The sequence below is a fragment of the Heterodontus francisci genome, chromosome 1 (assembly GCF_036365525.1).
Source record: "Heterodontus francisci isolate sHetFra1 chromosome 1, sHetFra1.hap1, whole genome shotgun sequence".
NCBI classification, from domain to species: Eukaryota; Metazoa; Chordata; class Chondrichthyes; order Heterodontiformes; family Heterodontidae; genus Heterodontus; species Heterodontus francisci.
The window spans coordinates 208,302,326-208,319,250 of NC_090371.1; the positions used below are offsets into that span (position 1 = coordinate 208,302,326).

The 16,925-nt window shown below is 38.1% G+C and overlaps 1 protein-coding gene across 1 annotated transcript in view; it reads left to right on the forward strand.

The window, feature by feature from the left end:
• lrba (LPS-responsive vesicle trafficking, beach and anchor containing) overlaps positions 1 to 16,925 on the forward strand; it is a 1,007,923-nt gene that overhangs the window by 72,512 nt on the left and 918,486 nt on the right. The window contains exons 7-12 of the mRNA XM_068041130.1: positions 529 to 648; positions 2,665 to 2,811; positions 5,766 to 5,963; positions 6,630 to 6,763; positions 12,224 to 12,332; positions 16,415 to 16,567. Coding sequence (XP_067897231.1) covers positions 529 to 648; positions 2,665 to 2,811; positions 5,766 to 5,963; positions 6,630 to 6,763; positions 12,224 to 12,332; positions 16,415 to 16,567 — 861 coding nt within the window. The remainder of the gene's footprint in view (positions 1 to 528; positions 649 to 2,664; positions 2,812 to 5,765; positions 5,964 to 6,629; positions 6,764 to 12,223; positions 12,333 to 16,414; positions 16,568 to 16,925) is intronic.

The following is a 16,925-nucleotide window of genomic DNA, read 5'->3' on the forward strand; positions in this document are numbered from 1 at the left end:
GCAGAGTTTTGAATGAGATGAAGTTTATGGCGGATGGGGTATTGGCCAGGAGACTTACTCATTGTTCCTCCGCTCAGGCAACAGACAGCATGATTTAATTTATCCAGCCAATGTAATGAACTTGAGATACCAACACTTGGAATAAAGCATTCATACCTTAAAGTGAAAGTCACTCTGAAATTTGTAGCTTTAAAAAAAAAAGTGGTCTAAACTGAATGTGTGGTGACCATTTCTAGTTTATCCACTTTCTTCCATATATGTGTGGGCAAATGGTTCATTACTGCAATAGTAGAAATTCCAGTGTTGCTTTCTAGGAAGGTTATAGCTGAGGAAAACTGTATTGTTTGAACCCAGCAAGGTACTTAACTGGAGAACCACTTAAATAAAAAAAAAGCTATGCTAATACGATTTACGTTCCTTTATTTTATATACTGTAACATTAACTTGAATCTTTAGTTGTGTCATTTCTTTAGTGTATGTAAATTGCTTAAACTATTGCAAAGCTAAATTAAGATGTTTTTATTATAGTGGTACATGGTGACTATAGTGCATATCTACAATCGTTGGAAAAACAGTGAGATCCGGTGCTATGTGAATGGTGAACTGGCATCTTTTGGAGAGATTACATGGCTTGTGAATACCAGCGACGTAAGTAGTATTGTAAAGTTATGAATTTCAAGGTAGTTATTGTAGATTTAGAGGCCAGTTTGTAGTTTTTGTTTAATGTAAAATTTCTGTAATTTTTTTACCTGAATTTGTATTTTATTAACCATAAACATTTAAGCCTATTTATAAATTCACAAATAATGTCATGCATTTAGAAAAAAACTATATCTGATTTAAAATGCTTTTAAGATCTTTTTTCCTTCTTTTGGGAATTAATTCATTTTGAATTTATGCTAATCTCCTTGGCTGAGTGACTAGATCCCAGTCCATGTATGTTTTCACTATTGCATCTGTTTTCTTGCTGGGGTTCCTTTGATCCAGCCAAAATTGGCAAACCAGTTCTTTGAGAGAACCCGAGTGCAAATGTCTCTTGGAACTGGAATGCAAGGTTAGGTCTCCCAGGTGATATTCCATAACTTTAGTTTTCTACTTATTGGTTCTTGTTTCTGTTGCCAGGATGCCAACAAAATATACCGATAATGAAAATTGGTTACTCAAGTTATTCTTGTGTCTGTAGGACGATTTTGTGACAATTTAAACTTGGATCTTAATTTTCAATTAACAAATTATGGTAATTTGGTAATTTCTTGCTTTTTGAGTTTTTTAAAAACTATTAATGAGAATCTAAGAATTTCCAAAGCAAATTATATGCAAAGTGTTTTTACATGGAAGGTAAAGATTTAAAACATTTCAACTTTAACTTAATGCTAGCATGTTTTAAATAGCACTTTACCTTTTTATCTTTTCTGCTAACTTAAATAAAGGCTGTGCACTTGAGACTAGTGAACCTAGAAAATATGGAACTTCTGAAACTGAAATATATTCAATCATGTAAGCCAAGCATATTGCAAAAGGTTTTGATATCCTACTATATTTGTCCCTAGTTCATGCACTGTTTCCATAATGAAAGTGATTTTTCAGTATAAAAGGCATTTCCTTTGTGTTAGTTTCTTCACTGCTGAAGCTCTACCTTCTGTGAATTGAGTGAAGCCATTGTTTTGGGCTGGCAAGATGGTTTTTCCATGGGGGATGCTCCGAGCAGAGCAGCCGTCGAAACCTTCAGCATTACAGTTCACCAAGCAGGAACTTCCTGCCTCCATCCTTGCTCCTCCTTGTGTTCTAATTCCTTTACCTAGATAATTAGATTTTCACTACAGATGGTACAGTTTATCTGCTGCAGGTCAGGAAATATTCTTTATTGCACCAAGGAGGATTGATAAACATTAATTTTAGTAAATCTTTTGCATAAATAAGTGTGACTTATGTATATTAAAAAAAAATCTACCACTGTTCTGTAACAAAGGAAATCACTGATCTAAAAGCACTTGCACACTCCACTTTTTGTCTTGCCAATTTACCAACAAACACGTACAAAGGCTGACGTTCACATGCATATGTTGTGCAAATGTATATTGAGATCACATACCCAATGGTGATGTATATCTGTTACTCATTTTTATATTTAATAATCAAATGCAATTAGCCACATCTGAATTCCGAATTAGCCATAGGTGGCTAGTGGATCATTTATTGGAGAACCCGGTCCAAGTTTAAATTTAATACTTCACCTTAAATAAAGGTTAACACAATTAATTCTGTTACCACTTGGTAAGCAGGTAATTCTCGGGATCAGTCAAAAGGACATTCTGTTCTCTCCAAGGCTACCTTGTGAGTTAAAATGAAATAAGTTTCTATTAAAACTGTTTAATGAATTGCAGCTTGGAGTATGCGGGGTTCGTGGCATGAATGCTTGGATTTAGTGAGTTTTGGTTCCTGCCCAGGTGATGATTTTCATTACTTGGTTAGCCTACAGAAAGATATGAAGGTTCCTAAAGGAATAAAATACTTCCCATTTTGTATGTGCATTTTAATTCTGAGAGTGTAGTCATCCTGCACACACTGATCTCCCAATATACCTACTTCTAAGTTCCTCACTGTGAATTGCATTGGGTTTAGTACAAGCAATTTCTTCATCAGTAAATTTGTTCATATTTTTAGACATTTGACAAATGTTTCCTGGGATCTTCAGAAACAGCAGATGCGAATCGAGTATTTTGTGGGCAACTTGGAGCAGTTTATGTCTTTGCTGAAGCTCTAAATGCAGCACAGATATTTGCAATATATCAACTTGGCCCTGGATATAAGGTATTAAAATGCAAGAATGTAGTTTAAAGATAACTGACGCTTTTGATTTTTGAGCTGATATTCACTAGTCAGGCTGCCTGTCAGTGGTTGCGGCAGAATTCAAATCAATTGCAGCTCTTAACATTTTGGACTAACACCAAATTTATAAGACTTCTTATAGTGATTTCATAATTTTTAGTATTTTCTAAATTCAAGATAACTAATAAGATGGTGTTTTGGAGAATGTGATATTATGTTCCAAGTGCAGCATGGGTACGTGGAGACCTCGCAATCAAATTTATAGATATTTATAATACAAAAACTGTGAATCCATAATGAGTGCTGTGGTGTAGCTTCAAGAGAAGTAATGCCAAAACTACAGTATGGATATGTGACTTAATCTGCATAAAATTGAAGATGTCTTCTATAGTTAGTACATTTCTGCCGAATAATGCCGGACTGCAGAATTTTCAATCTCGATCCAGTAACACTAATAGAAGACAACTATTTATTTCATAAAGTAAATTGATTGTGAATTGAAAAAAAATGAGTCGGAAAGAAGTAATGTTAATTCACCTGTGCTTCAGGCTGACTTAAAGTCTTTGTCATAATAGTAATATTCTCTTCACACTCTCCGCCCCTCCATCAGTATCCTTTTTTCATGCATAGTTGAAAACTTAGACTGAATATTTGCTCCAAAGTTAAACATTCATTTGAATGTGGTGAGCTCCAGACTGTATCTTTCTAGTTTTGTGAATATAAGCACACACAATATAAACTGTTCAATAATTCTTGCAATTGAATTGAAATCGGACTGCACTAAATTCCCCAGTTATGAAATTATGTTCCCTCCCACACTCCCTCCCCCTCCCCCGCAGGACGCACTCCTATACTGTATATGTTTAAGAAGAGATCGAACCAATCAGCTAACTGGTCTTTAGTTCCCTCCAACAGTGGTACATCAGATATTGCTCAAAGATGTACTAGAACAACATTTAGAAAATGAGGAGAATATAATAAAGAAAAAAGAGAAGGACATGTGGGAAAAGGTTTATTGAATTCTTTGAAGTAGCAAAGAAAGTTGATAAAATAATTGATCAAATGAGCAAAGACGTTCAAAAGGCTAAAGTACCACATGGTTGACTCATGACTAATATCAGAACATGTGGAGTCAGAGGTCAAGTAGCAGAATAGATGCCAAATTTGCTGCCAAGGAGTACAGAGTAGGGGTTAAAAGTAGTTACTCAGACTGGCAACGGTGGGAAGTGGCGGTCCACGGGGATTGTTGCAGGGACCATTGTTCACTATTTACATGATTTGGAATCGGAAGTACTATGTCAGCATTTACAGATGATGCTTGCGGGGTGGTGATGGGTGGGGTTACAATTAATACCGAGAATGTCTGCTAAAGTACAGAAAGACATTGACCTTGCAGAATGGGCATTTAAATGGTAAATACTTATCAATATAGAAAAGTGTGAGATTGTATACTTTGGTAGGAGGAATAAGGAGACCACTTACTCCTTGAAATTCGGAATCTAAATGAGGTTTTGAGGTAAAGGGAGCTAGGTGTACAGATTCACATAATTGAAGTAGCATTGCAGGTTTAAAAAGCCATAAGAAGTGCAAACAAATAGAATTCCAAAGGTAGAGAAATTATGTTAAACTTATATAGATTCTTAGTTGGACCACACTTAGAGTACTATGCACAATTCTGGTCTCCATATTACAAAAAGATGAGCACTGTAGAAAAAGTAAAAAAGATTTACAAGGATGGTGACAACTGAGAGGGTGTAGCTAACAGAAAATACTTAACAGGTTGGTGTTCTTTTCTCTAGAAAAGAGAAGACTGAGAGGTGACCTGAAAGAAGTCTTTCAAGTTCTGAAAGTGCTTGCTAGGGTAGTCAGCAACAACTACAACTTACAGTGCCTTTAACATAGTAAAATGTTCCTGAGGTGCTTCACAGGAGTGTTGCAAACAAAATTTGACACACAATTGCACAAGGAGATGTTAGGGCAAATAATCAAAAGTTTGGTTAGAGGTAGTTCTAAAGAAGTGTTTTAAAGGAGGAAAGAGAGGTAAAGAGGGGGACAGAATTTGGGAGGAAATTCCCTCGAGATGGTGTTTCCACTTGTGTGGAGTCTAGAGGTAGGGACTATAAACTATAAGAAGTCACTCATAATTCCAGTAAGAAATTCAGGTGAAATTTCTTTACTCAAAATGGTGAGAATATAGAATTCTTGATCACATTGAGTGGTTGAGGCGAATAGCATAGAGGTATTTAAGGCAAAGTTGGATAAGTACATGAGACAAAGGAGTAGAAGGATATGGTGATAGGGTGAAATTAAGTAGGTTGGAAGGAGACTCATGAGAAGCAAAAACACCAGAACAGACCTGTTGGGGCAAATGGCTTATTTCTGTGCTAAGTCTGTAATATTGTGGGAGTAAGGCAACTGACCATACTGCATCTTATGTTCCCAGTTAAGTAGAATTGAACCTTGTATATTAACATGCCTCTGTTTTACTGTTTTATGTATTATGTACATAACCCTTTTGCAATACCACCATTTCATCCCATTGAGCGCTCTGGGTTTTCAATTATAAGCTGGTAGTAATATAGACCAAAGGTGGGATTTGGGAACCCTTTGCAGGTTATTGCAGCATGACTCAGGGTTGTAAGTCAGTCCTCTGCTCTGCTACTGGGTATCAGGTGGAAATTCTGTCAGTCAACTAGAAGTTCAGAAGTGATGTTTGCTCTTGATTTTTTAAAATTACTTTGTTGTAATGTTACAGGTTAAATGCAGGAAATCCACTGTACTTGGATTTCACTCAATACTAGACAGGCCAGTAGTTGGTACCGTTTTAAAGTTTGCATGCCTGGTTAAGCGGTGTGAAATGAGCTGATCTGTATTAGGGCTTGGGCTTAACTTTATATAATGAGGTGTGTTACTGAAAAAGTTCTCTGCTTTTCCAGGGTACTTTCAAATTCAAGGCAGAAAGTGACCTTCTACTTGCTGAACACCACAAGTCACTGCTGTATGATGGCAAACTGTCGAGTAGCATTGCATTCACGTATAACCCAAAGGCTACAGATGCTCAGCTCTGTCTAGAATCATCCCCTAAGGATAATCCATCTATTTTTGTTCATTCTCCACATGCTCTAATGCTTCAGGTAAAAGCAAAATTCCTTAGATAGCTGCATAGTACTGGTAAAAGTGCAATAAACGGCTCTTCTGTTGGAAAATATATAATTAATTGCAACATCTGAAAGTCAGGGAATGTTATAGACGTATTTTCTATGAAAAAATGTCATAAATGAGGGAATAAGTTCTTTCTCCAAATTAAGCTTGCGACTTCTACGCAATTTAGGTACCTGGAAAACCTCATGCATGTGAATTTTAAAAGTTCTGTGCTATCCCATTTTTAAAATGTTGTCTTTTATCTATAATTGCTAGTTTAAGTACTGAATATTTGTAAGGAAAACATAAGTATAAGTTTTTAATCTGTAGAAATGATCTATTTATGTGAACAAAATATGTAGATTTAAGATTTCTTACTTAGTGAAGGATTTTGTTGAATTGGGAAAAGCCATATTGGAGCTGAAACTCTAAGAATAATAACCTTCAACTTTAAAAGTTGTAGGTTTAAAAATGGCCAAAGTAAATGAAAAATCTGGAGGAACTATAATCACATTCGTTTTGTTTTCAGTGCTTTATCTAGTTTTAAGAAAAGTCGGATATATTCAAGTTTTCTTCTCTCCCATCTCCAAAATATTTGCATCAAGATTTAAGTACAAAGTTTATCTTTAAAGATTTTTAATTTTAATTTTTTTAAATAGGATGTCAAAGCCGTTGTAACACATTCGGTGCAAAGTGCTATACATTCAATTGGCGGTGTCCAGGTGCTTTTCCCATTGTTTGCACAGCTTGATTATAGTCAGCATTCTTCCGACGAAGTTGACAGCACTGTTTGGTAAGTGAATCTGAGATGTATTGTGTTCTGTTCTGTAGTTAATTATTCATTATCCTAAGCTTACTGTGGATTGATTAACAAATTTAATGTAGAATCATAGAAACTTACAGCACAAAAAGAAGCTATTTGACCTTTGACCCATCATACCCATGTTTGCTCTTTGAAAGAGCAGTTGTGCTTAGTCCCACATCCCCACTTTCTGTCAGTAACCCTGTAAGTTTCTCATCCTCAAGTAAATGTCCAACTCCCTTTTTCAAATAATTTTTATGAAATTAGTTTCCTTCACCTTTGCAAGCTGAGTGTTCCAGATCCCAACAATTCTTGATTCTTGACTGAAAAAATGTCTCCTCATCTCCCCCAGATCTTTTACGAATCACTTTGAATCCACGACCTCAAGTTAGTGACCCCCCCCACCCATCCTTGCCAAAGGGAATAAATTTTTCCGACTTAATCTATCAAAACCCCTCATCATCTCAAAAACCTGTAGTCAGTTACTGTGTCACCTTCTCTGTTCCAAAGAGAACAGTCCCAACTTTTCCAGCCTTTGCTCAAAACTGAAGTCCCTCATTCATGGTAACATCCTGGTAAACCTTCTCTGCACCCTTTCCGAGGCCTTCACATCTTTCCTAAAATGTGCGTAGAACTGTCTGCAATATTCCATCTGAGGCCTGTGTGATCTCATTGCTTTTATATTCTATTCCTAATTAATAAATCCAAGTAACCTGTTTTTTTTAAATCCACCTTATTAACTTGTCTTGCCACCTTTTTGAGGATTTGTATACATGGACAACAAGGTCTCTCTGCTAATCTACACATCTGCACTGTTCAAAATTGTCATTTATAGTATACTGTCATTCCATATTCATCCCCCAAAGTGCATCACTTCACACTTCTCTGCATTGAACTCCCATCTGCCATGTTTCTGCTCATTTCATCATCCTGTCATCCTGAAGCCTATAGCTATGCACATCATGATCTATTATTTTGCCCAGTTACATATTATCTGCAAACTTTATAATGCTGTTCCTTATGCCTGAGCCTAGGTCATTTATAAAATTTGGAAAGAGAAATGGACTCAAAATTGACACTTGGGGAACACCACTGCAAACTGTCTCCCAGTCTGAAAAGCATCCATCCACCACCAGACTTTGCTTCCTATCACTGAGCCAATTTTGTATCTATACCTATCTCCTTAATACCATGGGCTTTCATTTTCTTAATAAGTTTCCAGTGTGGTACTTTGTCAAACACCTTCTGAAAATTCATATACACCATCCACTGCACTATTTTGATATACCTTCTCTGTTCCCTCATTAAAAACATCCCCTCTAGTTCATCAGGCAGCATTTACCTTTAACAAATCCATGTTGGCTGTCCTTCATTAACCTGTGCCTTTCCAAATGAGAGTTTTGTCCCTTATAATGGTTTCCAATAACCTCCACACCATTGATGTTAGGCTGACTAGCCTGTAGTTTCCTGGTTTATCCCTCTCCCCTTTCTTAAATAGTGGTATAACAGAAGCAGCTGTCCAGTATTACTCCTGTATCCAAGGAGGATTGAAAGATTGTGATTGATGCGTCTGGAATCACTGCCTTCGCTTCTTTCAGCAACCTAGGATGTATTGCATCTGGACCGGATGACTTACCCATTTTCAGTAATGCTAAACTTTTTAGCACATCTTCTCTATCTCTTCGTAACTTGTCTATAACTTCCTTCCCATCTTTTATAAACCTTCACATCATCCACGTTTGTGAAGACAGATGCAAAGTACTCATTTAATATTTCTGCCATGTCCTCTGTCTGGACATGAAGATTTCCCTTAGGGTCCTTCATTGCCACAGTCTGTTCCCTAGCAAACTGCTTATACTTTGTGTTTAAAAAAAGTTTTATTAATTTTTTAAATAACTTCTCTCTGCCTCATGTATTAACTTTTTCAGTTCCCTCTTGTACTTTCATAATTTTCCTGGTTATTAACTGAATCTTGCTCCTAAAATTTATCAAACCTTTTTTTTACCCTTTTTTGTCATCCTGGGTGCCTTAGCTTTGCATACAGTACCTTTTCCCTTCAAAGAAATATGCCTAGTTTGTACCTGAACACACACTTCCCTGAATGCTGTCCATTGCTCTGTTACTGCTTTGCCCTGGAATTGCTTTTTCTGATCTATCTGTGCTAGGTCCCTTCCTAAATCACTGAAATTAGCTCTTCCCCAGTTAAACATTTTATCCTCTATCTTCTGGTGTCTCCATAATTACTTCAACTCCACTTATGTTGTGGCCACTGTTAACTAGATGATATCCTACTGTAACACACTCCACTTGCTCTACTTCATTTCCCAGAACATGATCCAAGTGAGAGCTGCAAATTAAAAAAAAAAGAGCTCCAGTGAGAAGGAGACAAATGAACAAATGTCGGCAAATTTCAACAGCATGCAACAAAAATGGTGGAGCAATGTTAGGAAATATAAATGACCCTAATATAGACTGGGAAAATATTGTGCTAAGGGTAGGGAGTTTCTGTTAATACTGGCACATGGGATGGGTGTAATCCTGAGATTGCTACCTTTGAGGTCCTGTTTTCTAGTCTTTTCCTAGCTCCGGAACCTCTGCCTGAAGGACCTCCAATGCTTCTACCTATGTCATTGGTTCAATAGACTGTGACTTCTGGCTGTTCCCCTTCTCGCAGAATATACTACACAAGCTTAATATCTTTTATCCTACCACCAGGGAGGGAACATACCATTTGTGAATCAAGTTTGTGGTTGCAGAAATTCCTCCTTAAACCCCGAACTATCAAATCCCCAATGACTACTGCATTCCAATTTTTTTGCACTCTCCGGACAGTCAAGTGTCCCAAGTTGCCAGTAGTTTGATTTTTACTGCATTCCTCCAAGGAGACTGCACCCTCCATGGTATTCAAAACTGATTAGAGTGTGCTGCTGGGTTGGGGGCTTCATGCACTACCTGTGTCTTCCTCCTACCTTGTCTGATGGTCACCCATTCCCTCACCATCTGCACCTCCAACTGTGGGGTGACTACATCCTGAAACGTACGTTTAAGGAAACTGATTCCTGGATGTACTGCAGGGACTCTGGCTGCTCCTCAAACTCTGAAACTTGGAACTTGAGGTCGAGCTTTTATATAATGCCTTTCACGACCACCTGGCGTTTCAAAGCGCTTTACAGCCAATCAAGTACTTTTTGAAGTATAGTCACTGTTGTAATGCAGGAAACGTGGCAGCCAGTATGCATGCAGCAAACTCCCACAAACCGCAATGTGATAATGACCAGATAATCTCTTTTTTTGTGATGCTGATTGAGGGATAAATATTGGTCAGGACACTGGGGATAACTCCCCTGCTCCTCTTCAAAATAGTGCCATGGGATCTTTTACATCCACCTCATCCAAAAGACAGCACCTCTAACAGTGCAGTGCTCCCTTTGTAATGCACTGGAGTGTCAGCCTTGATTTTTGTGCTCAAGCCCTGGAGTGGGACTTGAACCTGGAACCTTGTGACTCAGAGGCAAAAGTGTTAACAACTGAGCCACAGCTGAGATTTGGATGCATGAAGTATCCTGGAATTCCTATGTAGAGTAAAATACGTGTGCAATGGGTTACAGTTGACCTGCCATGGTAGTCAATCCACTGACCTTTATGTCACTGAGACCCTGACCACTAAAAACGCTTGACACCTAACTCTTTTTAAAAAAAAAAAATCTAAGAAATTGATCTCTTGGATATGGAAGCACTGATCTACAATCACTGAATTACAGAATTGTTGCAGTGCAGAAGGAGGCCATTCTGCCCATCGTGTCTGCTCCGGCTCTCTGAATAAGCAATTCACCTGGTGCTGCTCCCCTGTCTTCTTCCCATAACTCTGCACATTCTTCCTTTTCAGTTAACTGTCTAATTCCCTTTTGAATGCTTCAATTGAACCTGCCTCCAACATAATCCCAGGCAGTGCATTCCAGACCTTAACCACTCTCTCTGTGAAATGTTTTTCCTCCTGTTGCAATACTCCATCTGAGGCTGAACTAGTGTCTTACTAGTTCAGCATAACTGCCTTGCTCATGTACTGTCTGCCTCTATTAATAAAGCCCAGGATACTGTATGCTTTATTAACCACTCTTACCTGTCCTGCCGCATTCAATGATGTATGCACGTGTACACCCAGGCCCCTCTGCTCCTGCACCCCCTTTAGAATTGTACCCTTTATTCTATATTTGGTCTCTATGTTCATCCTACCAAAATGAATCACTTCACATTTCTCCGCATTGAACTTCATCTGATACCTGTTCGCCTATGTCCTTTTGAAGTTCTGCACGATTGTCCTCACTGTTCTCAATGCTTCCAAGTTTCATATCCTCTGCAAACTTTGAAATTGTGCCCTGTACAGCAAGGTGTAGATCATTAATATATATATCAGGAAAAGCAAGGGTCCCAACACTGACCCCAGGGGAACTACACTCCAAACCTTCCTCCAGCTCGAAAAACATCCATTAACCACTCCTCTACAAAATTCTAAGAAACTGACCTCTGAAAAGCTGAGATACAAGAATAATGGTCGAATAATGGACACTGGAAATTATATCTAAATCTAAGACACAATGGCAACTACCATCAAATGAATTACAACCGTCAAAAATGAACATTTTAATAAAACTAATATTTGTCTGTTACCCTTCAATCCGCACGCTCTGGGCCAGTGGTGTCACTTGTGAATTTCTCCTTGGGTTTCCAGATCTGACTGTGTTACCTCAGGCTCACACTGATTCTCTGTTGTTGGTTCTCCAGCTTTTTGGTAGAGATTTGATAGAGGTGTACAAGATTGACAGGTTTAGATAAGGTCGACAACGAAAAACTGTTCCCATTAGCTGATGGTACAAGGACTAGGGAACACAGATTTAAGGTTTTGGGCAAGAGATGGAGGGGGAGATGTGAGGCAGAATTTTTTTTACGCAGTGTGTTAGTGACCTGGAACTTGCTACCTATGAGGGTGGTGAAAGTGGAGATGATCGATGATTTCAAAAGGAAATTGGATGAACACTTGAGGGAAATAAACTTGCAGGGCTGTCGGACAGCACAGGAGAATGGGGCTGACTAGATTGATCTACAGAGAGCCAGCATGGGCTCGATGGGCCAAATGGTCACCTTCTGTGCTGTATATGACTGATTATTTTATCTGTTGTCATCTTGCACTGTTTCTCCTCAGGCTGTTGCTCTCTGCTCTCTCTGACCAAAGAATGGTCATTTGCTCCAGAAATTCCCCTTTGGAGTATGTGCTGCTCCATTCCTACACTACTCCACTTGATCTAGCTACAGTTCCTTTGTTATTTGCATCACAAGAACTTAAAATAAGTTAACATAAGCTGTCAATGCCAAATTTATTTGCACTGTGAAATTCTCCTGGTTCAAGTATGTTTGAAATGTTAATATCTTCATCTCCTTTTTCTGACTTTTTAGTTCCACATTATTGGCATTTATAATGGAGTTACTGAAGAACTCGGTGGCTATGCAGGAACAAATACTCTCTTGTAAGGGCTTTCTTGTCATTGGGTTTAGCCTTGAAAAGGTAAATATTGCAACAATATAGCTATGGTGTGTACTGCTTTAAACAAGGCTGAGCAACCAGTTTAATAGAATTAAACCTGTATGAATGTAAGCCACAGTACTTGAAGGAGCACACTATTAAGTACATTGTATAATTGAACACCGAACCGAAATATTTCAGGAGAACATGGTAAAATTCTGATTATTAAGGGCTAACTTTTTGAACTATCCATGTTTAGTGTTCTGCAAAATCGCTCCATTTAAAGTGCAGAGTGGCTTCATTAAAAGGGCAAGAGCAATGACCAATATGCATACTCCAAGTACTGCTCTGATGATGCTACCTTCCATGACAGCGCTTCTGATAGGTCTTCCTTTTTCCTCAACCGAGGATTCCCCCGCACTGTGGTTGACAGGGCCCTCAGCTGTGTCTAGCCCATTTCCCGCACCACCTCCCTCCCAGAACTGTGACAGGGTTCCCCTTGTCCTCATTTTCCACCCCATCAGCCTCCATATCCAAAGGATCATCCTGTGCCATTTTCGCCACCTCCAGCGTGATGCCACTACCAAACGCATCTTCCCCTCTCTTCCCCTGTCAGCATTCCGAAGGGATCGTTCCCTCCGTGACACCTTGGTCCACTCCTCCAGTACCCCCACCACCTCGTCCCCTTCCCATTGCACCTTCCCCTGCAATCGCAGGAGGTGTAATACCTGCCCATTTACCTCCTCTCTCCTCACTATCCCAGGCCCCAAACACTCCTTTCAGGTGAAGCAGCAATTTATGTGTACTTCTTTCAATGTAGTATACTGTATTCGCTGCTCACAATGTGGTCTCCTCTACATTGGGGAAACCAAACACAGACTGGGTGACCGCTTTGCGGAACACCTCCGCTCAGTCCGCAAGCAGGACCCTGAGCTTCTGGTTGCTTGCCATTTCAACACTCCCCCCTGCTCTCACGCTCACATCTCCGTCCTGGGATTGCTGCAGTGTTCCAGTGAACATCAACGCAAGCTAGAGGAACAGCGATTATGTATATTTTTTATTTCATTTCATAGTTTGTTCAGTTTGCTTACCCACATTTTTTTTCATGTTTGTACTTGCGGCTGTTCAATTTTCAGTCCGTTAACACCCTATCTGTAGTAATGCTTTGTCTTTCAACACACCATTAACATATTGTTTGCCTTTGCTCCACGACCTTCTGGTCAGCTATTCTGTGACCTTGTCTTATCTACACCTTCTCCTTTGTTATCGTTTGCCCCGCCCCCGCTTTACCTGCTTACAACCTTTCACATTTCTAATATTTGCCAGTTCTGAAGAAGGGTCACTGACCTGAAACATTAACTCTGCTTCTCTCACTACAGATGCTGCCAGACATGCTTAGTATTTCCAGCATTTCTTGTTTTTATTTCAGATTTCCAGCATCTGCAGTATTTTGCTTTTATTTTAGTGCTCCAAGTACTTGTTTGTTTCTTTATTCGTAGCACAGCAGATTTGCTAACACTTGATTAGGTGGAGTAAAACAAAAAGTTAAACTAAATATGCAGCTTTCAAAAATTCGGCTCTAAAACTGTATTATAAATAATCAAGCTAAATTATGAGCTTATTTGACATTCTCTTGCCTATGTAACTAAAAAAGAAAGAACTTGCATTTGTGTCGACCATTCACATTCTCATGACATCCCAAAATGCTTCACTCAATGAATTACTTTTGAATTGTAGACATTGTTATGTAGGCAAACCACAACAAATTTGTGCACAGTAATGTCCAACAAACAGCCATGAGATAAATGACCAGAACATTGGTTTTACTGGTGTTCATTGAGGGATAAATGATGGCCAAGAACCAGTTGAGCTCTCTGCTCCTCTTTGAATAGTGCAGTGGGATCTTTTATGTTTACCTGAGATGGTGGATGATAACCCAGTTTCGTGTCTGCTCTGAAAGACCTCACCTCCAACAAGGCAGCACTCCCTCAGTACTTCACTCAAGTGTCAGCCTAGATTTTCTGCTGAAGTCTCTGGAGTGGGGCTTGAACTCATGACCTACTGACAAGCGTACACGTCATAAACGTTCTCTAAACAAAGGGTACCTAGAATGAAAATCATTAATTTTTCTTTAACAATAAAAATGAAGGAAAGTAAAGGTGGAGATTTGCACTGCCTCTGTCAAACTGTTCAATTAAGTGGTACAGACAAATATTAAACAATGCTGTGCTATAAATATTTGTGGTATTGGGACAGAATCTGAACTTACTTGATGCCCATACTTGCAGAGCTGCTAAGTCATGAATTTGTGGCATTTCTGTTTTGTATTAACTATTTTCTATTAGGATTTAAAATGTGAACATTTGTTGAGATGTAAACAAAATTGCACACCAACAGAATTAGAGACTACAATAGCCCTTCCCAATGACACTGCACCCATTTTTAAAACAATTTTATTTTCTAAAGACACAAATATACTGTACAATTGGGGGGAGAAACAATTACAGTGAATTCTTTTTGCTTATGTGACAGTGAAATGAAATTTTGTATTTTATATTCATCTCAATTATATGTTTAACTATTCCATGGAGATGAGGACATTTTTAGCAGTAGTATTTAAAAGTATCTCTTCTAAAACTGTTGAGTCACAAATGATTAATTTTGAGTATCGAATATGCTTTGTGACTTTCCAGGATGATGACATGTGCCATAAGAGGTTCCATTACTTTGCATGTAAAATTGATCTGTATGTTTTGCTTTCTTTTATTTTTATCAAATTTAGAATGTGGCAGATCGATGGTAAAATGTCTCAAAACAATTAAGATCTCTAATAATGTGTGTCAATATTTGCTAATATTTTTACTTCCTGATTATTGTGAAATAGAATTAAAGGAACATGGAAAATTGTAGAAAGTTTTTTATTTGTCCCCTCAGTTAAGCAGTTGATTTTTGGTCCAGCGCTTCTCTTGTTAAAGGGAAAATATATTATTTAGTCAATATGCATTGAGAATCCAGCTGACTTTCAGAAATCTAAAGGTTGTGGATATCATCAGTAGAGTTGGGTAGACTAATCTAATAATTTGTAAGAAACTTTCTGAATCTATTTGCACCATAATTATCATGCAAACTGGTAAAAGTAAATGCATGGTTTCACTCCCGTATAAGAGGGGGGTAAGTAAATTCGTTTTTGATTCAAGAACCTGTCCATTTTGAAAATTAACTTTGAGATGACGCATAAATGCTCAGTCAGTTTCTTTACTGTCGGCCAAGTAGGGCAGAATCACGTGTAAGCTTTTCCTTTTGTGGGATACCCCATCTAGTGGTTTAGCTGAAAACTGAAACCTATTGCACATGAGGGACAATGGATATAAACTCCAGTAGTCGTCTAAGCCAGCAGCGTTTTGTGGTTAGCAGTGTATTGTACCTTCTGAGCTACTTTATGGCTAGTTGAATTTAGAAGCAACTGGATAAATTGGACAGCACTACCTATTGTTAGTTGCCAGACCAGTTCTGTTCAGTTGTGATATATTCAGTTTTGATTTCATAATTTCTCCAATTATCGAGCATTGCCCTATTCTGGCTATATTTCTAAATAACCATTCTTTGTAAATGTTGTATGTTTCCAAATTTAAAATCCTAACCTTAGTGATTATCTACTACATGGGCTTGTATGTTAAGTTTTAAGGCTTTCTTAGTGACTTTATAAGAGATTGTTGCCCACATTTTTGAAAGGCATTTGATTCTTATTGGCATAAAGGCAATTGAGAATGGAAACAATACAGTTATATCAAGATTTGTTGTTTTCAAATGCAGGCCAACATGGCTTTTTATGTTCGCTTTTCTGAAGCATGCTAATCCAGATGCCGATGTACTCCTAGCTCTTTAGGAAGGTGTAACTAATGCTTTTTAAATTGAGAGTAATGTGTGCATTTACAGAAGTGCAGTATAGTTTGTGTTCTCAAGGCAAACAATGTTTTGGAATTAGTAAATTCTTTGTGCTGAAACCTAACTTGTTACTGTTTTTGTGAATCATTTGGAAGTAAGAATGACGTGATTTGTTCCATGTAGAAATAGTTTAAGTGTTGATACTTGTTCAATATCTGAAATTGATGTTTTTCTTGTAGTCTTCCAAAGTTCATATCACCAGAGCTGTACTAGAACTGTGCTTGGCCTTTGCGAAATATCTGAGTAACTTGCATAATGGTGGCCCTCTACTCAAACAGTTATGCGATCACATTCTTCTGAATCCTGCTGTATGGATCCATGCTCCAGCCAAGGTGAGCATTTGTTTTTTCAGAATTAGTTCTTAAGTTGTAGAAATATTTAAATAAAAATTGCTAATACACCACTCTAAAGATTTTCTGTGAAGTGCAGTTAAGTACAATTCCGAATGCACAGCCATTTGCTTCAGTATGTTGAGAGCAAACACTTTTACCAATTTATCTTAACTGTGCTTGCATCTGAGAAATAAAGGTTGGAATAAAACTTGAAAAAAATCTCAAATGCCAATTATCTTCTGAAAGAACAAGACATCAGATTTGTAAAATGGAATTTTCAGAGCCAGAGAAGTTGTTTGGCAGTGTTTAAAAATTCACTTACTCCTGAGTGCACTAGTCCTAACTTTTTCTGACATTT